Raw genomic sequence first — 25,907 nt, 5'->3', positions numbered from 1 at the left:
ACTCATTAAATGAGTAATCAAAGCACCACAATAGAAATCAAAGTATTTTCCTAATCCAATGAATCGGGTAATTGTTGCAGCTCTAATTAGAATCGCAATGTAAACGTGTGTACAATCTAATTTTCAGTTAGGTCTTTGATGCAAATAATGAGTCCTTATAGGCAATACGCTCTGCCACTAAAGCCCCATGATGTAAAAACTTGCTTTTTCATTTCCTCATGTGTGTCTGCGGTTCTGCCAGAGGGTGAGTATTGGAATATTTATGGATGTCTAAAGAACATCGTAATCCAGCCATCTTGGGGTTTTCTGCCACGTGGTTGTTTACAGGGATACTTGGGCTTATCACGGCCAAACCAATATTATTTCTCGCTTGTTCCAAGTGAATTGTGGCGGTGATGATTTGGGCTCTTGTAAATGGAACGTGTAATTAACAGGGTTTGCGTCCAGGAAATGAGCACAAAAGCTATTTTCTGTACCGTGTGGCATTCTGGTTTTGATAAAATTTCAATAATTTAGAAAGAAATGACGGTCGGGTCTCAAATGTAGCTCTTTCCAAGTGTATTTAAGTAAAGGGCCAGAGATGCTAATGCAGAGGAGAGCAGCCAATGAAAACATTAGCTCACATTTGTGTGTGTGTGTGTGTGTGTGTGTGTGTGTGTGTGTGTGTGTGTGTGTGTGTGTGTGTGTGTGTGTGTGTGTGTGTGTGTGTGTGTGTGTGTGTGTGTGTGTGTGTGTGTGTGTGTGTGTGCGCGCATTGCTCATCTGACCACCATCCCGCATAATCTGTCCTGACGGGTCAGTGTGACTGCAAGGCTTAGTGTCACACTTCAGCAGCCTCCTCCCAGCACATCTGTTACATCATTCATTTCTGACAAAAAAATATATATTTTTTTTTTACAATTAAAATTCTTTCATCAAAATGGAGCTGAATCAATCAGTCTACTGACTGTAAATTTTATATATATATATATATATATATATATATATATATATATATATATATATATACTGTGACATCTGTCACTGCCTATATTTTTTAACTTGAGCTTTATATATATATACAATGTGTGTGTATATATATATATAATGTGTGTGTGTGTATATATATATATATATATATATATATATATATGTACATATATATTATATTATATTATACTATTATATTTGTATACCTGAAATGTAAGTTCAATTCTATTAAGATGCTCCTGTGCTGTTCACTGACCTCTTTTGCCAGGTTACGCATGATTGTTCAGTCTTTTAACAGTTAAAGGACCCATAATTAATATTTTAGCTGATTAATGAAACATATGTTCCCCGGTGTGGTTAACTTTGTATGGATGGATAAGCACACAAAGTATGTTCTTAATTCTGCTTGAGTAAAGCCCCCTTTTTCTCTTTTAATAGCCCATTAAAATTCCCTATTATAACCTTCTCGTTTCTTTTAGAATGTTCATATCAAAGGCTGTTGCCGGGTTACCAAATATTAATATTCCTTGTTCTTGTTGTATTCCTACACCACAAATAAAAACACCTGGTTCATAAAAATGATCATAGAGTAGAATTATTTATATATATACAGTGTGTGTGTGTGTGTGTGTGTGTGTGTGTGTGTGTGTGTGTGTGTGTGTGTGTGTGTGTGTGTGTGTGTGTGTGTGTGTGTGTGTGATTAAAGGGGCACTATTATGATTTTATTCTACATTTAAAACACTTCCTTGTGGTCCAGATTAGTGTTTCATTACCATAGGGCTGGGGCCCATTGTTGTCTGTTCTCAGCTGCGGTCCGTATGGGCCGCAGCAGTACTCACTTGTAATACACTTTCCCAACACTCGTGGCAGTGATGACAATCTCAAACAAACAGAAGAAGTCTGGAGCTCAAGTCATCATGGAGAAGTTTTTTAAGCACAAAAATTATGACTAAAATAGTGAAGCCTTATTTTCATTTGCACTTTATTTTTAAGACAGTTTCATTAAGATAATTTATAAGTCAGAAAAGATGAAATTCATCATAGGAATCCTTTGATATACAGTACATCCGGCACTTCACTTCACTTCCAGCGCTTCACCCTTTCTTCATTTTTCTTCACAGCTTTATTCCAAAATAGAATACATTTATTTTTGTCTACAAAATTCTACAGACATCTGTTCCTCAACCAATGTACGAGCATATTATTACATTACAAAACATATTTGACAATCAAACCTTGACCCTAATGTAAAACATTTTTTATTTTGTTAGTGTAGTTAAACCGGATGTGACATATGGCGCTATTATTTTGAAGCTGGAAGTGTCTCTCAACCTTCTGCCCCACTTTTCTGATGCTCCAGGACACATTTATTTTTCTCCAGTAATGTCGTCTCACGGCGATCATGGATGAAAATAGTGTTGTCTTGTTGGCAGAATGACTTGGCATGACGTTGGACCTGGACTTTTAATAATGTACCCTTTACTTTGTCCATTTCTGCTCGCTATTTTTACCTTTTTGTGGCTCAACAGTAATCGAACGCAGATACACGGAATGGGTCGAGGGTCAAATAAGATGTGTAAACATTTTTCGCGCGTCAAAAAAATGAGTGTTAAAGGAACTTATAGTTAAGGTGTTAGTATCGCATTAACTTTGACAGCTCTAATATATATATATATATATATATATATATATATATATATATATATATATATATATATATATATATATACACATATACACATACATACATATATATATGTATATATGTATGTACATATATATACATATGTATATATATGTGTGTATATATATGTGTATATATATATACATGTATATACATATAAATTGCTTGCAGATAGAAATATATACATACATATATATATATATATGTGTGTATATATACGTGTGTATGTGTATATGTATATATGTATGTATATATATATATATATATCTGTGTATGTGTATATTTATATACATACAGTATATATATACATATGTATGTATGTATGTGTATATGTACATATATATATATATATATATATATGTATGTATGTGTATATGTATATATGTGTATAATATATGTATATGTATATATATATGTATGTATGTGTATATGTATATATGTATATGTATATATATATATATATATATATATATATATATATATATATATGTATGTATGTGTATATGTATATATGTGTATATATATATGTATATGTATACATATATATGTATGTATGTGTATATATATATATATATATATATATATATGTATGTGTATATGTATATATATATATGTATTTGTATATATATATATATATATATATATATATATATATATATATATATATATATATATATACGTTAGGTCAGGAAAAAATACTAGAGGCTATATCATCCCTACAAACCTGTTTCGCAGGTTTCCCTGATTTTTTAACGAGCAGGGAAACCTGCGAAACAGGCTTGTAGGGATGATATAGCCTCTTGTGTTTTTTCCTGACCTAACGTATATAACGCTCTCTACCCCAGTATTGAGCACTGTATAACGGATAAACCACAGAAACCTCGACTATATGTGTGTATATATATATATATATATATATATATATATATATATATATATATACATATATATATATATATATATATATATATATATATATATATATATATTTATTTATTTTTTACTTTAAATAATACGTCATGTTATTTATTACTTAATGACCAATTTTATATATTTCCGGTGCATTTAATTTATTTGAATACATTTGTATTAATAATTTGGTTATTTACTGTTTCTGTGATAGTACAGACACACGCTATGCTTTTGGGTGCTCAATTAGGTAGAATAACGCACGGGCAATCAGACGAGTTAGTTGCACACAATGTTTGACCATAATATAACTGAGATGGTAATGTATACGAAAATCTAGGCAAAACGGTGGCAACATTCTTCGGCGAAAACATAATCCTGCGAGAAGCGAGGTACTGTAATTCAGTAATATCAATTGAGAAGTAGACGCTGAGATAAATAGCCTGCAAATAGAACTATAGCGACGAATGCCTTGCATAAAAGTGAAAAACTAGCAATGGCACACTTTTAGTAGTGTAAACCTCAGCCAACGCCAAACAATCAAGTCTTTGTCATGCATTATTAACTGGAACAGAAACAAAAGTCAATATCTGTACCAAAAATTACCTTTCTTCCTTTTTCCTCCCTCCATAATGTTGTTACACGATCCTGCTGACAAACAAACCACAACGCCTGAAAACACAACCTCTTTGGGAGAGTTGGAAACCATGTGTTCCAGCACAACTCCCTGCTTTATTTCCACATTCTAACTTCATGTGCTTTTTGTTATTTGTGCTTAAAATACCCACGCGAGACAAGGTACTCTTTGAGGGGAAACACGTTGAGGTTGGCATGGGTGGGGGGGACAGTGGAGGGATGTGGGGTCGATGCCCCAAACCTCGCTGGGTGAAAAATAGCTCAGACACCGAGCTTGTGGTCCGTAGAAAAACATCATCAGGAAAACGTGGAGTCCATGTTTTGACATCTGCAGCTCATAATTAAGATAGGCTGTGGGTGTCTGGCAAGTCTGAGAGAGAAAGAGAGAGAGAGAGAGAGAGAAGTCCATTTGCATCACTAATACCACACTTCCCTTGTAGCTTCATTTTTGTTTGAATTGTGGTCAGGTAATTTATAGAAAAGCCTACCGATATATGTGTGCCTGTTGGCGTGTAGGTGGTCCAATAGTAACAGCTCCGGATGTGCGGTCTGGGGGAATTTGCGCCAGAAATCTGTGGGCTCTCTAATTTTGGTGACGGGCAAATAAAAAAACATATCGTCTTTCTATGTCTGATTGCAGCAAAGATAACTTAATCTTAATCCGCTGGAGAAAAAGCATTGTTTGAGTTTTATGCATCGCTACTTGTTAGTGGTCATTAAAATTGGGCAGACGTTTTTTTTAAAATACTACAACCCAAATGTGAAACCACATGAGAGGTTGTTGCCTGGAATCTGAGATGGGTGGGGGAGACTTTGCTGATGCTATGCAGCCAAAAATAAATGCAAGTAGCATGAACAAAAACACATGCTGGAATTTGATTTGATAGAGAAGAAAGCGACTAGAGATGACTAAGGCAACGCAGACTGCAACATGGAAGTGTTGGGTTTAGCTCAAGGGTGTCAAACTCAAGGCCCGAGGGCCAGATCCGGCCCATGAATGAGGCGATGATATTTGATTAGTATTAGAACCGGCCCACAGGACACAGCCGCCTGCTGCTGTTTTGCACGTACCAATACTCCATCAGTGTTGGCGCTAGGAATTTGATGGGGTCCCAGGGGCCCCATCAAGTCATAAAAATGGGGTCCCACAGTACATTTTTGGGGTCCCACTTTTTTGTAACCGTTTTGAAAACAAATGATAAATGTATGCATTATCCTGTTATATCTCACATTCTATATTGTGTTTTGGAGAAAGGTTGTCATAAACGTTACTTAATTCATTAAAAAAAATAATAATACAAAAGAAAACAAATTTTCATGCATATGTAAATGTATTCGGTTATAAACATTCATTCACTTTCTTCTTTCCTTCATGGATCTAAACTTTACCACTGTCGGTATTTTTTTCTATATTTCTATTGTAATATTTTCAGAATGTGTTTGTTCTATTTTTGGCCAAATTAAGACAAAGAATACAATCTGAAGTTGTCTTTATTTTTTAGTTTTGATGCCATAATTTTAGATTTTCCTCCATGCGACCCCCGAGCTAAAATGAGTTTGACACACCTGGTTTAGCTTAATTTAAGACGGGACACAGGGAGAGAGAAAACATGAAACCAGACGAGACTTTCTCGGACCTGACATCAGCACTTGCTAATGATTGTTGTATCAACATTTAAAAAGGAACAAACAGAGAGAGGAAAACCTGATGCAAGACAACACCCGCTATAACCTGATTGGAGAACCTGGGTATAGACCAGGGGTGTCAAACGTACGGCCCGAGGGCCGGATCAGGACCACGAACAGGTTTTATCCGGCCCGCGGGATGAGTGTGCTAAGTATAAAATGTAACCTGAAATGTTTTAATGAAAGAAACAGCTGTTCTAAATGTGTCCACTAGATGTCGCAATAGCAATTCTTTGTAACTTTGTAGATGATGCTACATATGTACAAAATAAACCACATGATGTTAGTACATCAGTCGAGGAAAATTATCAATTTACATAAATAACATACTGTAATTGGATTTTGATTTAATTTTTTTTATCTTGATAAATTGAAAATTAACACCAATGAGTTGACTGATGAACATTATCACATCATTTATTCAGAAAATATAAATAACGCCAAATAAAGATAGAATACTATTAACCGCAACATGTAAATGTAAAAAAAAACAAAAAAACAACACCATTATGATTTGTACAATTTCAGAATAATGTGCTTGTTCTATTTTTAAACAAAGAAAACAATCTGAAGTTGTCTTTATTTTTAAGTTATGGTGTGTTTAGAGAGGACACAGACAGAAAAAGCAAGTCAGAAGTGTGATTTAAGTGTGGTTGTATATGAACTAAAAAAGGAAGGCTACACGCCACACACATGCAATATAAATTCTTCTCAGCATTTTTAGAATGCCAAAATTGCAAGTCCTAATTACAGGACAATGGATGGAAAGTAGACAAATGTGTGTGCTCTCCGCTTGACCCGCAAAGCCATTTCCTTTTCTGTATATTCCTAAAAAGGGCGACCTTGTTGCTCATTTGCATACAGCATAAAGGCCTCTCGAAAACACACTGCTGCTTTTGTACCAGAAACAGTTCAGTCCAGTACGTGACGCTATGTTGCTCTGCTTTATTCCCCCATAGATGGCCACTGCGCGCCAGACTGGGATGGCATTGTGTGCTGGCCTGAAGGGGCTTCAGGAAAGCTGGTGTCCACCTCATGCCCAGAGTACATCTACGACTTCAACCATCGAGGTAATAGTCTGCCCTCGGAAGACCGTTCTGCAGCCAGAAAGAAGCTTGTTTTTCTTAGCAATGCCTCAGATTTGATTTCCCAAACAAAGCAACGTGTGCGATTGAGTTGATCAAAGGATAAATGAAAAGGAACTCAAAAACGTTGCCGGCATCGACAAATGACCGTGTCTGCATGTGTTTGTTTTCTTCGTCTGTCGCTTTCAATCAGGGTGCAAGAGGGTTAACTCTGCGCATTGATCTAAGCACCTGAGCGTGTTTATTCAACAGCAGAATTGAACGAACGGATTGAACCCTCATTTTTTGCTAGCTTACGCACACAACGTGCACGGGCCGAGCCTTGTGGGAATATCTGAGCTTAAAGGGGAACATTATCACAATTTCAGAATTGTTAAAACCATTAAAAATCAGTTCCGAGTGGCTTATTATATTTTTCGAAGTTTTTTTCAAAATTTTACCCATCACGCAATATCCCTAAAAAAAGTTTCAAAGTGCCTGATTTTAACCATCGTTATAAACACCCGTCCATTTTCCTGTGACGTCACATAATGATGCCAATACAAACAAACATGGCGGAAAGAACAGCAAGCTATAGCGACATTAGCTCGGATTCAGACTCGGATTTCAACGGCTTAAGCGATTCAACAGATTACGAATGTATTGAAACGGATGGTTGTAGTGTGGAGGCAGGTAGCGAAAACGAAATTGAAGAAGAAACTGAAGCTATTGAGCCATATCGGTTTGAACCGTATGCAAGCGAAACCGACGAAAACGACACGACAGCCAGCGACACGGGAGAAAGCGAGGACGAATTCGGCGATCGCCTTCTAACCAACGATTGGTATGTGTTTGTTTGGCATTAAAGGAAACTAACAACTATGAACTAGGTTTACAGCATATGAAATACATTTGGCAACAACATGCACTTTGAGAGTGCAGACAGCCCAATTTTCATCAATTAATATATTCTGTAGACATACCCTCATCCGCTCTCTTTTCCTGAAAACTGATCTGTCCAGTTTTGGAGTTGATGTCAGCAGGCCAGGGAAGCTAGGGTCGATAGGGGGTTTAGCTCGCTCGTCTGCGTGAAGAAACTGCCGCCATTGCTTGCCGTGCTACCGAAGGTCCTTTGTCCCTGAATTGCTCACACACTCCGGCAGATTCAATGGGGGTCTGGCGGCAGATTTATTTGACTTTATCGTTGGAAATGCATCTGCTTTGAGTGTCGCAGGATATCCACACATTCTTGCCATCTCTGTCGTAGCATAGCTTTCGTCAGTAAAGTGTGCGGAACAAACGTCCAATTTCTTGCCACTTTCGCATCTTTAGGCCACTGGTGCAACTTGAATTCGTCCCTGTTCGTGTTGTTACACCCTCCGACAACACACCGACGAGGCATGATGTCTCCAAGGTACGGAAAACAGTCGAAAAAACGGAAAATAACAGAGCTGATTTGACTCGGTGTTTGACAAAATGGCGGATTGCTTCCCGATGTGACGCCACGTTGTGACGTCATCGCTCCGAGAGCGAATATTAGAAAGGCGCTTAATTTGCCAAAATTCACCCATTTAGAGTTCGGAAATCGGTTAAGAAAATATATGGTCTTTTTTCTGCAACATCAAGGTATATATTGACGCTTACATAGGTCTGGTGATAATGTTCCCCTTTAAAACCGAGATGAGCCATCAACACGGATAAATGAACCAGTACAACGCATTTGTCGTAAAGTAATGGCAACAAAAAGGCAACAAAACAAACCCAGTTTTTCCAGCTGGGGGAAAAATAATGCTGTTCAATAAATATTCAACATCTAAATGGTAAATGGGTTATGCTCGTATAGCGCTTTTCTACCTTCAAGGTACACAAAGCACTTTGACACTATTTTCACATTCACCCATTCACACACATTCACACACTGATGGCAGCAGCTGCCATGCAAGGAGCTAACCATAACCCATCAGGAGTAGAGATGCCGATAAATGCGTTAAAATGTAATATCGGAAATGATCAGTATCTGTTTTTTTATTATCGGTATCGTTGTTTTTTTGTTTTGTTTTTTTAAATCAACATAAAAAACACAAGATACACTTACAATTAGTGCACCAACCCAAAAAACCTCCCTCCCCCATTTACACTCATTCACACAAAAAAGGGTTGTTTCTTTCTGTTATTAATATTCTGGTTCCTACATTATACATCAATATATATCAATACAGTCTGCAAGGGATACAGTCCGTAAGCACACATGATTGTCTGGTCCACTAATAGTACTAACCTTTAACAGTTAATTTTACTCATGTTCATTAATTACTAGTTTCTATGTAACTGTTTTTATATTGTTTTACTTTCTTTTTTATTCAAGAAAATGTTTTTAATTTATTTATCTTATTTTATTAATTTTTTTTAAAAGTACTTTATCTTCACCATACATGGTTGTCCAAATTAGGCATAATAATGTGTTAATTCCAAGACTGCATATATCGGTTGATATCTGTATCGGTTGATATCGGTATCGGTAATTAAAGAGTTGGACATTATCGGAATATCGGATATCGGCAAAAAGCCATTATCGGACATCCCTAATCAGGAGCAAGGGTGTCTTGCTCAAGGACACAACGGACGTGACTCGGCTGGTAGAAGCCGGGAGATCAAACCAGGAACCCTCAGGTTGCTAGCACGGCCACTCTCCCAACAGCGCCGCGCCGTCCCCTCTGTTTACTTATTTAGGATAGTTGAAAGTTATTGACCTTCCAATTTAAATGGTAAAAATACTGATTTATAAAAAATTGTATTGCTTTTGAAAGGGTTACTGATGTTATGATTACATTAGTGCTCAATTCGGTCTCAAAATGATGCTGACAATGATATATTTTATTGGCAATAATTAGTGGGACAATATGTCGTCCAGCAAAATGTGTTATCAACCCACGCCTAGGTGTAACCTGAAGGAGTCCAGAATAGACCCGGATCCAAACCTTAGTGATGCTGCATTAGCCCACATTTTTTCCTAAGGAGCAGCCTTCAACAGGTGTCCTAGTCCTACCCATTTTTATAAATCACAACAAAATTGATCGTATTTGTCAATGATATTCTTTGAAAGGGATGCGAATCAGTCACAATCACAACAACTCAAATTTCAGATCCGATACTTGAGAATCGATTCTCGATACAAACCGATTACTAAAATAAATTATTTGGTATATAAATTATCTTAAAACCTTTGCAAAACAGGTTCCAGGTTAGAAAAGTTCTTCTGGCTGTTGATTTGTGACATATATGCACAGAGAGTAAGTGTGGAGATTGCCTAAAAAACGTCTTTCTAGAACAGTTGGTGTCAAACGTGAGGCCCGCGGGCCGGATTAGGCCCGTGAACAGGTTTTATCCAGCCCGCGGGATGAGTTTGCTAAGTATAAAATGAGCCGAAATTTTGAATGAAAGAAACTGCCGTTCTAAATGTGTCCACTAGATGTCACAATAGAATTCTTTGTATCTTTGTAGATGATGCTACGTACCGTATTTTTCGGACTATGAGTCGCAGTTTTTTTCATAGTTTATGAAAGTTGCATAATGTTTTTTTCCTTCATTATTATGCATTTTCGGCAGGTGCGACTTATACTCCGGTGCGGCTTATACTCCGAAAAATACGGTATGTAAAAAAAAAATAATAATAATAACAACAACAACAAAAACACATGTTAGTGCAAGAACAAAGAGCAAACTACATAAATAACATCCTATAATTTGATTTTGATATTTTTTTTATCTTGATAGATTGAAAATGAACACCAATGAGTTGAGTGATGAACATTATCACATAATTTATTCAGAAAACGACAAATAAAGATAGAATACTATTAACCGCAACATGTAAGTGTAAAAAAAAAACCAACAACAAATTATGATTTGTACATTTTCAGAATGTGCCTATTCTTTTTTAAACAAAGAAAGCAATCTGATGTTGTCTTTATTTTTAAGTTATCGTGCCGTGATTTTACCAGTTCGGCCCACTTGGGAGTAGAGTGTTCTCCATGTGGCCCCCGATCTAAAATGAGTTTGACACCCCTGATCTAGAACATTTGGAATAGATTAGGAATTGCGATTCGATTTTTACGATTTTAAACATAAAAAATACATCAAGTGCATTTCAGAGTACATTATTAGGGAACTGAGAAATATAAGAATGTATAGGCAGATATTTAGTGATCAGAGCACAAACTGAGAGGCAACATAACATTTAAAAGTGAGAAAAATGAAATTAATTGTCAGTGGAAAAAAAGGTAGATGATAGACAGTGGACAATGAAATGGAATGGAAAGCACAAAACTAGACATTTAACTTGTCAATTGACTTGCCCTGAGATTAAATTGGAGACGAACAGGACATCTGTATTTGTAAAAGTAAGGTACATAAAAGTGAATATCAAAAGGAAAGTATACAGAGATGGTGGTAATCAATGAAAATTCATCAAATACATTTTGACATGCATTGAGCACAATCTAAGGAAAAACATGAAATAAAGTCAAAACATGCAGGATAGAGGCAACTGATGAAAAAATGAATTGACACAATTAGACATTTCACTTATCAATTGACTTGCATTGAGCACAAATTAAGAAAGAACACCACATCTGCATTTGTAAAAGGGGGGAAAATAAAGGTGAATGTCAACAGGAAAACATGCAGGATTGAAGGTTAACAATAAAAAATTATTGACAAAATTAGACATTTCTCTTAACATTTGCATTGCACTGAGATTAAATTCAAGAAACACAGGACATGTCACCTGTAAAAGTGGGGGAAATAAAGTCAAAACACAAAGTTAAACAATGAAAATTGATTGATAAAGTTAGACATTTCAGTTATCATTTGACTTGCATTGAGCACAAACTAAGGAAGAACATGACTTCTCATGTGTAAAAAGTGCTGTAAATAAAGTCAAAACATACAGGATAGATGTAACTGATGAAAAAACGAATTGACACAATTAGTCATTTCACTTCTCAATTGACTTGCGTTAAGCACAAATTATGGAAGATCACCACTTCTGCATTTGTAAAAGTGGGGAAAATAAAACTGAATGTCAACAGGAAAACTTACAGGATTAAATGTTAACAATAAAAAATAATTGACAACATTATACATTTCTCTTAACATTTACCTTGCATTGAGCATGAATTAAGGAAGGACATGACATTTAATGTGTAAATGTGGGAGAAATAAAGCCAATTATCAACAAGAAAATGTGCAAGGTCAGTGACAGGCCGTGCATTTCACACCTAGGCCTTCAGTGACATCCTACTTAGTCCGACTTGAATAACTACCTCTCATAATATCATGATTTATGTCACCGCATGACCACGGCTGGAGAAATACTATACAGGGCATTGAATCACCATCTCAACAGTGTACAAAACAGGCTATTTTCAGGCGCATTTAAACATCAGTGAACCCGTATCTCTACGTGGCACTTTTAAAATTAAAATAATTATAAAAACATTGAAAACGATAAAAAGTAAAATATTTTAACTCACAATTTGCAGCACCCATAAGAAGCCGTAAGCCAGGGGTAGCGCTCATAGTTGGTTGATTCCATTAGAATCAGAATCAGAATCAGAAATACTTTATTAATCCCCGAGGGGAAATTAAAATTTTCAGCACAATCCCATTCAAGATCAGACAAACATTACAGGGAGACAGAACAGGATCAAACATTACAGGGAGACAGAACAGGATCGCAGACGGGTCTGCCAACTTCCGGCGCCCCTTACAAAAAAGGTGAGATACAGGTAAACAATGGGGGAGGGGGGTTGAGAAGAAAAAAAATCGGTCTAAGCCTGGGCCCCTGGAGAGGGGGTCCAGATTGAGACCAAGGGAAAAAAACAACTCATAGCCATAGCACACATCCCTCTTACATGTGTGTAAGAGGGAAACATCAAAGAACACAAAGGACATTAAAGACATTGAAAGAGCAGAGCTGATGCAACCAGCCACTTCTACATACAGCTATGAATAAAAAGTCAAAGAAACATATACACTGTGGTGGCCTCTGCGGTTGTTCCACGCCATCGTCTGCTGGGGTGAAGGGAGCATGGCCAGAGACAGGAGCAGACCCAACAAATCAACCAAGAGAGCCGACTCCACTCTCGGCCGCCCACTACCTCGGCCAGTGTCCAGTCCGCATGGATGAGCAACGATACGTCCAAGGAGACTGAGGTGTCCGATACCTGCTCATTCAGCCAAAACACTGTGAAGCTTGTCCGTCCCGGTGCTCAGCGCTAGATCCACAGCCCTGTCTCTTCATCCACATCTCCTCCAGTCTCTCCAAATTGACTCTGGTGTGGCAGAGACCCAGCAGCTGGTCTCCATGGCCAAAAGGCTCCCGGGAGGCAGATCCAGAAGTTCACAAAAAAGCACCGCAGAAGTCACGAAAGTACCACCCCTTGTCACACAGTCCCAAAGGATCCCGAACCAAAAGGCCAAAAATATATAGCACATGAAAACAAGAGGGAAACACAAAAGGATGACACAAGAGCACAGAGTTCCTGCCAACAGCAGACATCTTGGAAAAAACAACAACAAATGATTAGAAGTGGCGGACAAACCCTCTGGCCGACTGGGACAGGTTAACTAGCTCTGGGGTCGACCGACATTGTCTCACGAGATCTAGCTTCTTTTGAAATATCCTTCTTGAAAATGGCCTTGCAAGTACCGTATTTTTTGGACTATAAGTCGCAGTTTTTTTCATAGTTTGGCCGGGCTCCAGTGCGACTTATATATGTTTTTTTCCTTCTTTATTATGCATTTTCGGCAGGTGCGACTTATACTCCGGTGCGACTTATACAGTATATATCTATAGACTAGTGGGTTGTTGAAGCAACCAGCTAATGGGGATCCTTAATAAAAATCAAAATCAAATCTGCAACCGAATCAACGTTTTGCTCTCCTATGGCCATCGTGGGTTAAAAAAGCGAGTACCGTATTTTTCGGACTATAAGTCGCAATTTTTTTCATAGTTTGGCGACTTATACTCAGGAGCGACTTATGTGTGAAATTATTAACATATTACCGTAAAATATCAAATAATATTATTTAGCTCATTCACGTAAGAGACTAGACGTATAAGATTTCATGGGATTTAGCGATTAGGAGTGACAGATTGTTTGGTAAACGTATAGCATGTTCTATATGTTATAGTTATTTGAATGACTCTTACCATTATATGTTACGTTTACATACCAGGCACGTTCTCAGTTGGTTATTTATGCGTCATATAACGTACACTTATTCAGCCTGTTGTTCACTATTCTTTATTTACTTTAAATTGCCTTTCAAATGTCTATTCTTGGTGTTGGGTTTTATCAAATAAATGTCCCCAAAAAATGCGACTTATCCTCCAGTGCGACTTATATATGTTTTTTACCTTCTTCATTGTGCATTTTCAGCAGGTGCAACTTATACTCCGGTGCGACTTATACTCCGAAGAATACGGTAGATATCAGATTTCTCTGCGAGCCAAGTGTGGCTCCGATGCGGCTATGTTGATGCACTGAACTTTCTGCATTCGCAATTCACTTGTGATTGGATACTCATTTGTGATTCACAAGAGAGTATCCAATTACAGGATGCGTATGTGTCACATTCAACGGTTCAACATGGAGGCCTACTGTCAACAACTCTTGATCTGAGTGGTTATCACAACTGTCTATCAACTGTATGTGCCCTGTTTACTTACACTGCACAGACCGCTGCAGATTTCATGCAGCACTGGCAACAAGCTAACAGAATTCTGATTGGATAAAAGCTCTATAAAACAGCAACACTGTAGCCTAATATGGCATGAAGAGAATATGATGGGTACTTTTGTATATGTATCCATCCATTTTCTACCGTTTGTCCCTCTCGGGGTCGCGGGGAGTGCCCATCCATCCATTTTCTACCGCTTATCCCTTTCGGGGTGCTGGAGCCTATCACACATTCTGAAAATATTACAATAAAAATATGGCAAAAAATACCGACAGTGGTAAAGTTTAGATCCATGAAGGAAATAAGAAAGTGAATGAATGTTTATAACCGAATACATTTACATATGCATAAAAATTTGTTTTCTTTTGTATTATTATTTTTTTAATGAATTAAGTAACGTTTATGACAACCCATCCATCCATCCCTTTTCTACCGCGTGTCCCTTTTGGGGTCGCGGGGGGCGCTGGAGCCTATCTCAGCTGCATTCGGGCGGAAGGCGGGGTACACCCTGGACAAGTCGCCCCCTCATCGCAGGGCCAACACAGATAGACAGACAACATTCACACTCACATTCACACACGAGGGCCAATTTAGTGTTGCCAATCAACCTATCCCCAGGTGCATGTCTTCGGAAGTGGGAGAAAGCCGGAGTACCCGGAGGGAACCCACGCAGTCACGGGGAGAACATGCAAAGGCTGGAGCCTATCCCAGCTGCATACGGGCGGAAAGCGGGGTACACCCTGGACAAGACTTTAATATATTTAGGGAAAGTGAATTAAAATAAAATGAACTTTTATCAATTTATGATCATGATTTATGATAAATAGAAGAAAATGAATTGACAACATTTCACTTATTATTTGACTTGCATTGAGTATAAATGAAGGAAAAACACAACATTTGCCTTTATAAAAGAGTGTAATATAAAACTGGCCAAATATTCATGACCACATCACAGGATTCCTGCCCACCAGTTGCTGATCTGTCTCAGTACTACAACTAACCACCTCAGGCAACAACCCTTTATGGGCAAAGATCTCCTGGAACAAGTGATTAAGTATTTTCTGCTCCGTGTGCAGGACGAGCTTACCGCCGCTGTGACAGCAACGGAACGTGGGAGATCTCCACGGCCAACAACAAGACTTGGGCCAATTACAGCGAATGTGCCAAATTCCTGTCCCATTACAACCAGAGCCACGAGAAGGTAAGCGCCATCTCTAATTGTTTCGCTTGCTGACACTCTTTACGGTAGCGCTGCACCCAGCCATTAATAGAACCCTTTGAATATTGAGGCCTGGAATCACTTTTAATTAGTGGTAAAAGCCATGACAAAAATATGGGCAACGCTAACTCTCCTTGTTAAGCTGCAATTAGGGAAATGTGTTGTATATTTGCAATCAGAGACACAAGTAGTCCTTTCCAGGAGCCAAAAGTAGACAGGATTTCCGCGGGGCATTAAAAAGCATTATACAGTCGTGGTCAAAAGTTTACATACACTTGTAAAGAACATAATGCCATGGCTGTCTTGAGTTTCCAATAATTTCTACAACTCTTATTTTCTTGTGATAAAGTGATTGGAGCACATACAACAAACTTGTTGTTTGTTTTTCTTTCATCTGACATCACATAGACAAAAATAAGACCTTCTGGAGGAAAGTTCCGTGGTCAGATGAAACCAAAAACTGAGCTGTTAGGCCACAATACCCAGCAATATGTAAAACTAAGATAATGCTATTTGGTAACAGTAGAAGAGAAAGTCAAACACAAATACAAATAGACGGAATAGAAATTGAAAGAGTAAATGAAACCAAATTTCTAGGTATAATGATTGATGATAAATTGAACTGGAAATCTCATGTAAAAAATATACAACATAAAGTAGTGAGAAACACATCAATAATGAATAAAGCAAAACATGTTCTAGACCAAAAATCACTTCATATTCTCTACTGCTCGCTAGTGTTACCATATCTGAGATATTGTGTAGAAATATGGGGAAATAACTACAAAAGTACACTTCATTCACTAACGGTGTTACAAAAAAGATCAGTTAGAATAATACATAATGTTGGATATAGAGAACATAAAAACCCTTTATTTACTGAATCAAAAATACTGAAATTCCATGACATAGTGAATTTGCAAACAGCTAAAATTATACACAAAGCAAACTATAACTTGCTACCCAAGAATATACAACAATTCTTCTCAAAAAAAGAGGAGAAATATAATCTTAGAGAAAAATGTAATTTAAAACATTTGTATGCACGTACAACACTTAAGACCTTCTGTATATCAGTATGTGGAATTAAATTATGGAATGGATCAAGCAAAGCAATCGAACAATGTACTAATATGATCCACTTCAAGAAACTCTACAAACTTAAAGTGTTTACAAAGCACAAGAACCATGACAAATGTTCTTAATTTATTTAATCCATCCATTCATTCATTCTCAAAGTAATCTTACTTATCTCATCATATGAAATATGACTTACTTACTTATTATTTATTCATTTATTTTTATTGTGATTACTTGAGGAGTATATTGTAAATAAATTGTGAACAGGAAGTGAACAAAAAGTTTTAGCAACTGTTATGTAAAGAAAAGGGGTAGGATTAAATAAGCTCTGCTTCTTCCTACTCCTTTTCGAACATGTTGAAAAGAGAAACTGGAAATTATTGTATGCTTGCTTGCATGTTCCAAATAAACTCAAACTCAAAATATGTTTGGAGGAGAAAAGGTGATGGCCTTTAATCCCAGGAACACCATCCCTACCGTCAAGCATGGTGGTGGTAGTATTATGCTCTGGGCCTTTTTTACTGCCAATGGAGCTGGTGCTTTACAGAGAGTAAATAGGACAATGGATAAGGAGGATTACCTCCAAATTCTTCAGGACAACCTAAAATCATCAGCCCAAAGGTTGGGTCTTGGGCGCAGTTGGGTGTTCCAACAGGACAATGACACCAAACACATGTTAAAAGTGGTAAAGGAATGGCTAAATCAGGCTAGAATTAAGGTTTTACAATGGCCTTCCCAAAGTCCTGACTTAAACATGTGGACAATGCTGAAGAAACAAGTTAATGTCAGAAAACCAACAAATTTAGCTAAACTGCACCAATTTTGTCAAGAGGAGTGGTCAAAAATTCAACCAGAAGCTTGTGGATGGCTACCAAAAGTGCCTTATTGCAGTGAAACTTGCCAAAGAACATGTGAGCAAATATTAACATTGCTGTATGTACCGTATTTTCCGCACTATTAGCCGCACCTAAAAACCACAAATTTACTCAAAAGCTGACAGTGCGGCTTATAACCCGGTGCGCTTTATATATGGATTAATATTAAGATTCATTTTCATAAAGTTTCGGTCTCGCAACTACGGTAAACAGCCGCCATCTTTTTTCCCCGTAGAACAGGAAGTGCTTCTTCTTCTACGCAAGCAACCGCCAAGGTAAGCACCCGCCCCCATAGAAGAGGAAGCGCTTCTTCTTCTACTGTAAGCAACCACCCGCCCCCGTAGAAAAAGAAGAAGGGCGCGGATATTACGTTTCATTTCCTTTGTGTGTTTACATCTGTAAAGACCACAAAATGGCTCCTACTAAGCGACAGGTTTCCGGTTCATGAAAAGACGCAATCTCTCCATCCGCACACGGACTACTATTTCACAGCAACTGCCTAAAGACTTTCAAGAAAAGCTGGCTACTTTCCGTGCATATTGTAAAAAGAAGATAGCTGAAAAAAAGATCCGGCCAGAGAACATTATCAACATGGACGAGGTTCCACTGACTTTTGATATTCCTGTGAACCGCACTGTGGATACAACGGGAGCACGTACGGTGAATATTCGCACCACAGGGAATGAGAAGTCATCCTTCACTGTGGTTCTAGCTTGCCATGCTAATGGCCAGAAACTTCCACCCATGGTGATATTCAAAAGGAAGACCTTGCCAAAAGAGACCTTTCCAGCCAGCGTCATCATAAAAGCTAACTCGAAGGGATGGATGGATGAAGAAAAGATGAGCGAGTAATTAAGGTAAGTTTACGCGAAGAGGCCGGGTGGCTTTTTTCACGCAGCTCCGTCCATGTTGATATACGACTCCATGCGCGCCCACATCACGCTGGTTTTTAATATATTATTAAAGTTTGACTGACCTATCTGACTGTTTTTTTGACATTCCTTTAGCGCAGTTAGATGCGGCTTATAACACGGGGCGGCTTATAGGTGGACAAAGTTTTGAAATATGCCGTTCATTGAAGGCGCGGCTTATAACCCAGGGCGGCTTATGGTGCGGAAAATACGGTATACTTTTGACACAGCAGATTTGGTCACATTTTCAGTAGACCCATAATAAATTCATAAAAGAACCAAATTTCATGAATGTTTTTTGTGACCAACAAGTATGTGCTCCAATCACTCTATCACAAAAAAAAATAAGAGTTGTAGAAATTATTGGAAACTCAAGACAGCCATGACATTATGTTCCTTACAAGTGTATGTAAACTTTTGACCACGACTGTAAGTCATTAAATGGATTTGGCGAAAATTAAGGCCTTAAATGGCATTAAAAATCATTAAATGCAATATCCACAGGCGGTGAAAATGTTAGGACTGGGCTGATAGTACTAAGTCAATCAACCGAACGGTGAAATGAAAATGAACTCATTAACATTGATACATTACTACGTCTGTCTGTGTGTTTCTTTACTTCGGCTGCGGCTTTCAAATTGAAAGTGCTGCCTCATTACGGCAAAATGAAACTGCTCTGAGGGTGCTTCCTTCAATAAGGAAGCTGAGCTTGTTTCATACACGACTCCTTTATTTCAGTCTGCAGTTCAACACATGAGCGAACTTGGCTAACATTACCAGTTCTTGTGGCGCAGGCACCTCCTACACTGCAAAAACTGAAATCTAAGTAAGAATAAATATCTCAAATAAGGGTGATATTTGCTTATTTTCTGTCTGATAAGATCATTCTTCTCACTAAGCAGATTTTATGTTAGAGTGTTTTACTTGTTTTAAGGGTTTTGGTCCTAAATGATCTCAGTAAGATGTTACAGCTTGTTGCTGAGATTTTAAGACCTATATTGAGTAAAACATGCTTGAAACTAGAATATCAACTGTTGCAAAGCTGTGTCATCAACACTCACAAGTATAAAACTACTTTCTTAAAGTACCGTATTTTTCGGAGTATAAGTTGCACCGGAGTATAAGTCGCACCTGCCGAAAATGCATAATAAAAAAGGAAAAAAACATATATAAGTCGCACTGGAGCCCGGCCAAACTATGAAAAAAACTGTGACTTATAGTCCGAAAAATACGGTAATAATTTCTTATTTCAAGCATGGAAAAAAAATCATGACTTTGACACAATTGTGTCTCATATTAAAACAGATGACAGCCAAATGGACTTTGCTGTTTTATTTTCAATGAAACAATAGAAAATACGTACTAATATAGTAGTACAGTTGTTATTAGTGAGAGTATACTTATTTTAAGGTATTTTTGGGTTCATTGAGGTTAGCTGATTTTACTTGTTTTGGAAAGTCTTGCCAAGCCACATTTTCTTGTTCTATTGGCAGATAATTTTGCTTAGTTCAAATAAAATACCCCCAATTTTTGTATTTTTTATTCTTGTTTTTGAACACTGACATTTTGCAGTGTACAAAACAATTCTCACAAGACCACAACTCACAATTTTCTGACATTCCTACAGTAAATCAGCAAGAGTTCCTTCAGCCGCCCAACATTTTATACACATTTTGCTATCTACTGTACCCATTTTAAACAACCGTGAGGGTGTAAAATACATTTAATTCAAGATGTTAAATTGACTCAGCTTATTTGTAATAATGCATTTAAAGGATACACATGATGTGTCTTTTTCTAAAATGTATAAATCAGTCATCTATTTCCAAACACATGCCTCATTTGCATTCCTAGTATGATGTTAATTCCCGAGTGCGGCCACCGCTGCTGCTCACTGCTCCCCTCACCTCCTAGGGTGGAACAAGGGGATGGGTCAAATGCAGAGAGTAATTTCACCACACCTAGTGTGTGTGTGACTATCAGTGGTACTTTAACTTTAACTTAATGTATTATTCAATGAAGTCTTTCAACAAATGTTTGAATTGTATCCTGATTAAAAAAGTACCCTCCAGTTTGTGGCTATTATAAATAAGGCATATTTTCAGAGGATATGCATTTCTACAGCATGTTTTAAAGAAATAACATATTAAAAAATGACTTCTGGGTATATTATATTGATCAACTAATTATTATTTTGTGGGGGCAAAGTGTATATTGTAGCGTCTCGGAAGAGTTAGTGCTGCAAGGGGTTCTGGGTATTTGTTGTGTTGTGTTTATGTTGTGTTACGGTGCGGATGTTCTCCCGAAATGTGTTTATCATTCTTGTTTGGTGTGGGTTCACAGTGTGGCACATATTTGTAACAGTGTTAAAGTTGTTTATACGGCCACTCTCAGTGTGACCTGTATGGCTGTTGAGCAAGTATGCTTTGCATTCACTTGTGTGTGTGAAAAGCCGTGGATATTATGTGACTGGGCCGGCACAAAAAAGGCAGTGCCTTTAAGGTTTATTGGCGCTCTGTACTTCTCCCTACGTCAGCGGCGTTTTAAAAAGTCATAAATTCTACTTTTCGAAACCGATACCGATAATTTTGAAACTGATACCGATAATTTCCGATATTACATTTTAAAGCATTTATCGGCCGATAATATCGGCAGTCCGATATTATCGGACATCTCTAAAACACACTCATAAAACAACTTAACAACTTAGCACCATTTACTCTTCTTTAGTTTAAACAGTTGTTGAAACAAACAAGCTTGTTTACCTTTTTCAGATGACTGATCTCTTTTTTCAGCACGATGTGACCCCGGCTTGTTGTGATTACTTGCAGAAGTCCGATGTTCTCCAGGAAGCAAAAATAATTCACAACTAGTCTGTGGTTGCAAGTTGATGCTCTTTGTTGGTGTAGTATTGTCGGTTCATCCTTGTTGTACTTGTGCCTCTCCAAGGTGTTGTTGACTGACAGCACCCGTCACTGCTCGCTGAGGACGGCGACTGCTGCCTGCTTTCACCTCAGAGTCTCCAAGACACAAAAAAGGAATTCGATTTGTCGCTCGTTGCCCGTTGCCAACACTGTTGGCGCCATGCTCGAGTACGTGTTTCGCTTTAAGATGGTATTTTAAACTTGATATGCGCCGATGATAAGAACGTTTGCAGCTGCAATACCAACAAGTTACACTGGTTTTATCTAATGTTCCGTTTTGAAGTGAATAATCATCATTCATATTTGATAACGCAATACTTTATTTTTATTAATCACATGCGTTAACCCATTAAAGTTGACAGCCCTAAAATAAATACAAAAACACTCTCAGATGAAACAGTCTTGTGAGTCAATTCTAATTCACTAGATAGTAACAGTTAATCTAAACAGTTCAACTGTTATCATTGTCAAATACTTACAATTGTGTATATGCAGACAGTTGTAGGCTTTTGACTATGTATTGTCTGCAGTAGGACATGGCATTAAAACACTTCAGTATGGGGAACATATGAACCATTAATTAGTTGCTTATTAACATAAGGTTAGGGGTAGGGTTAGGGTTATGGTAGGGGTTAGGGTTAGGGAAGACTCTTACTTAAAGGGGAACATTATCACAATTTCAGAAGGATTAAAACCATTAAAAATCAGTTCCCAGTGGCTTATTTTATTTTTCGAAGTTTTTTTCAAAATGTTACCCATCACACAATATCCCTAAAAAAAAGCTTCAAAGTGCCTGATTTTAACCATCGTTATATACACCCGTCCATTTTCCTGTGACGTCACACAGTGATGCCAATACAAACAAATATGGCAGATAGAACAGCAAGGTATTGCGACATTAGCTCGGATTCAGACTCGGATTTCAGCGGCTTAAGCGATTCAACAGATTACGCATGTATTGAAACGGATGGTTGTAGTGTGGAGGCAGGTAGCGAAAACGAAATTGAAGAAGAAACTGAAGCTATTGAGCTATATCAGTTTGAACCGTATGCAAGCGAAACCGACAAAAACGACACGACAGCCAGCGACACGGGAGAAAGCGAGGACGAATTCGGCGATCGCCTTCCAACCAACGATTGGTATGTGTTTGTTTGGCATTAAAGGAAACTAACAACTATGAACTAGGTTTACAGCATATGAAATACATTTGGCAACAACATGCACTTTGAGAGTGCAGACAGCCCATTTCAGGCGCGCTAAGAACATATATTTTTCCACGATTTCAGCACTCAGGTTAACCATACCTAAATGGACACAAAATACTGCAATACACAAGACTACCCGAATGTACTCGAATGATTGAAAAAAATAAATGTTTTTAAGCTAAATTATTGGTAAACACAGTTTATGTATAATAATTTACGTAAAACCGCGAGTAATGAATAAAGTTTTCATCAATTAATATATTCTGTAGACATACCCTTATCCGCTCTCTTTTCCTGAAAGCTGATCTGTCCAGTTTTGGAGTTGATGTCAGCATCTGCTTTGAGTGTCGCAGGATATCCACACATTCTTGCCATCTCTGTCGTAGCATAGCTTTCGTCGGTAAAGTGTGCGGAACAAACGACTGACCATTTCGTCGGCTTTCCCCACAGCCTCGTATTTTGAACAAATTTCGTCCAATTTCTTGCCACTGGTGCAACTTGAATCCGTCCCTGTTCGTGTTGTTACACCCTCCGACAACACACCGACGAAAGTGAGAAAATGGCGGATTGCTTCCCGATGTGACGTCACGTTGTGACGTCATCGCTCCGAGAGCGGATAATAGAAAGGCGTTTAATTCGCCAAAATTCACCCATTTAGAGTTCGGAAATCGGTTAAAAAAATATATGGTCTTTTTTCTGCAACATCAAGGTATATATTGACGCTTACATAGGTCTGGTGATAATGTTCCCCTTTAATGGCTTACTGGTTGTATAATAAGGCCATGCTGAATAAGGCATTAATAAGTACTTAATAATGACTAATTATCAGCCAATATGTTACTAATTTGCATGTTAATGTCAGGCTTGTCCCTGACAGTTTGACTGTGTTTTAGTTTTTTCTCTGCGTTTGTCTTAGTTTTCTGTCCAGCACTTTTATTTTGTCTTTATTTCCTACTTGTCTCCCTGAGTGCTGTGTCCCCTCAGCTGTGGCTGATTGGCACCTGGCCACACCTGGTGTCAATCAGCCAGCTGCTATTTTAAACCTGCCTTCCCCTCCAGTCAGTGCTGGATCATTGTCATTTCTACTTGTCGTTGTCAGTGTAGCTGGATGCGGTAGCGGTAAGCTATATTCTGTAGCTGTTTGTAGTCTGCTGTCTTTTTGTTCCTCGTCTCCCAGTTCTTGTTTCCCTGGCATCCTGTTTCCTGTTCCTAGTTCCTGGTTTGTGTTTTTACTTTATTTTATAAACATTAAATCTTGTTTTCCCGCACAATGCCTTCCGCCTTCTCTGCATCTTGGGGTTCGGCACCTACAAACTCTGACAGTTAATAAGCATTTAGTTAATGGTTGATATGTTCCCCATACTAAAGTGTTACCAAACATTTTTAAGTGGCACTAAAACAACATTAAAAATGTGTTGATACTGTAGAAACCCTGATAGAATTATAGTCCTTTTCACACTATTTCTACACCATTCTGTAATCTATAATAAATAAAAAAATCCATCCTTTTTTTCACCATTCTGTATTATGTACGATTCCTCTGCAGCCTTGCTATAAAAGGTTTTCTTCGAGCATGATTTCAGCTGCATGGATGATTGCTCATAAAGACTCACAGTCGGTGTTCCACTTCACTGCTTTCGTCGCTCATGCTGATCAAACTCAAGTTGGACCTCCAGGATATCGAAATTCTCTGTTTTTTTTTAAAACTTGCTGCAGTATAACCTTGCAGGGCATCTTAGATTGGCATGTACTGTAGAGCACGTGTGATATTCCAAATTCATCTTGTTGTGCTTCAAATGGAACTATTATGGCAGTTTTCAGCCGAGTGATCCGCGCTCACTTTAGGGAGATAGAAGCAGCAACAAGTGCTGAAATAGACGGAAACATCGTAAACAAACATTTTGTCAAAAGTGTTAGTTTTAGCAGGAAGTAAACAACATCTTGATAGAACAGATGCTTTCAGTCTACAGTATTAAAGAGTGGGGCCCTGTGAATTGTTTTTGTCCCCCCAAATTCTACTTTGACACAATTTGTACATTCAATCAATCAAACATTATTTATGTATCACTTTTCATGCACAGGCTAATTGACACACCAAGTGCTTTATACCAGTAAAAAAAGAAGAAGGAAACCCACAATGACGTTGATGAAAAAACACCACCCTTGTTTGGGGTGACGAATGTAAAAGTGCAGTCACACTTTTCAAGCAGATATATTTCTCACATTTAGCTCACTTTGCTCACATTTAACTTATTTTCATCACATGTAAGTTTAGATTAAATGTTGACTTTAGATGTTAAATCTAAATCTGAATGTCAAATCTAAATCTTAAATCTAAATCTTAAATCTATTTTCTTTTGGCTATAACTTTCTTATATTTGAGGTCTATTTCTGTTGACAGGGCTTCTTCCCTCTTTAGTTACCCTTTCTCGTCATTAGAAGCGCTGATTAATTTCACCTGCCTCTGATTAGTGATCAGGGGGCTCACTTGCTCCTGACCGCGAATAAGAGAGCTTCAAATACCCGCGTCACTCGCAGGTCCATTGATCGCCGCTGGCCACAATTACGTTGGTTCTCTTTGTTCTTTTTTTAAGTGTTGTGCTGTGTTCAACAATTTCTAAGTGAAGTGAAGTGAATTATATTTATATAGCGCTTTTCTCTAGTGACTCAAAGCGCTTTACATAGTGAAACCCAATATCTAAGTTACATTTAAACCAGTGTGGGTGGCACTGAGAGCAGGTGGGTAAAGTGTCTTGCCCAAGGACACAACAGCAGTGACTAGGATGACGGAAGCGGGGATCGAACATGCAACCCTCAAGTTGCTGGCACGGCCGCTCTACCAACCGAGCTATACCGCTTAAGTTATCACTTAAGCTTTTCGTCCACTTCTCAGTGGCACGCTTTGTTTTGTATCTTGCCCTATTAGATTAAAAGAATCTTACCTGTACGCTGCTTCTGCCACTTCCCGTCTTTTCGCATCCTGGTAACACAACCAT

The 25,907-nt window shown here is 37.9% G+C and overlaps 1 protein-coding gene across 1 annotated transcript in view; it reads left to right on the top strand.

Annotated features, from left to right (window-relative positions):
- The window catches only part of pth1r (parathyroid hormone 1 receptor), a 177,998-nt gene that overhangs the window by 90,858 nt on the left and 61,233 nt on the right, over positions 1-25,907 (top strand). Inside the window, exons 3-4 of the mRNA XM_061979280.2 lie at positions 6,844-6,954; positions 15,774-15,898. Coding sequence (XP_061835264.1) covers positions 6,844-6,954; positions 15,774-15,898 — 236 coding nt within the window. The remainder of the gene's footprint in view (positions 1-6,843; positions 6,955-15,773; positions 15,899-25,907) is intronic.

The sequence above is a fragment of the Nerophis lumbriciformis genome, linkage group LG19 (assembly GCF_033978685.3).
Source record: "Nerophis lumbriciformis linkage group LG19, RoL_Nlum_v2.1, whole genome shotgun sequence".
In the NCBI taxonomy this organism is placed as follows: Eukaryota; Metazoa; Chordata; class Actinopteri; order Syngnathiformes; family Syngnathidae; genus Nerophis; species Nerophis lumbriciformis.
This window is presented reverse-complemented; position numbering and strand designations above follow the sequence as displayed.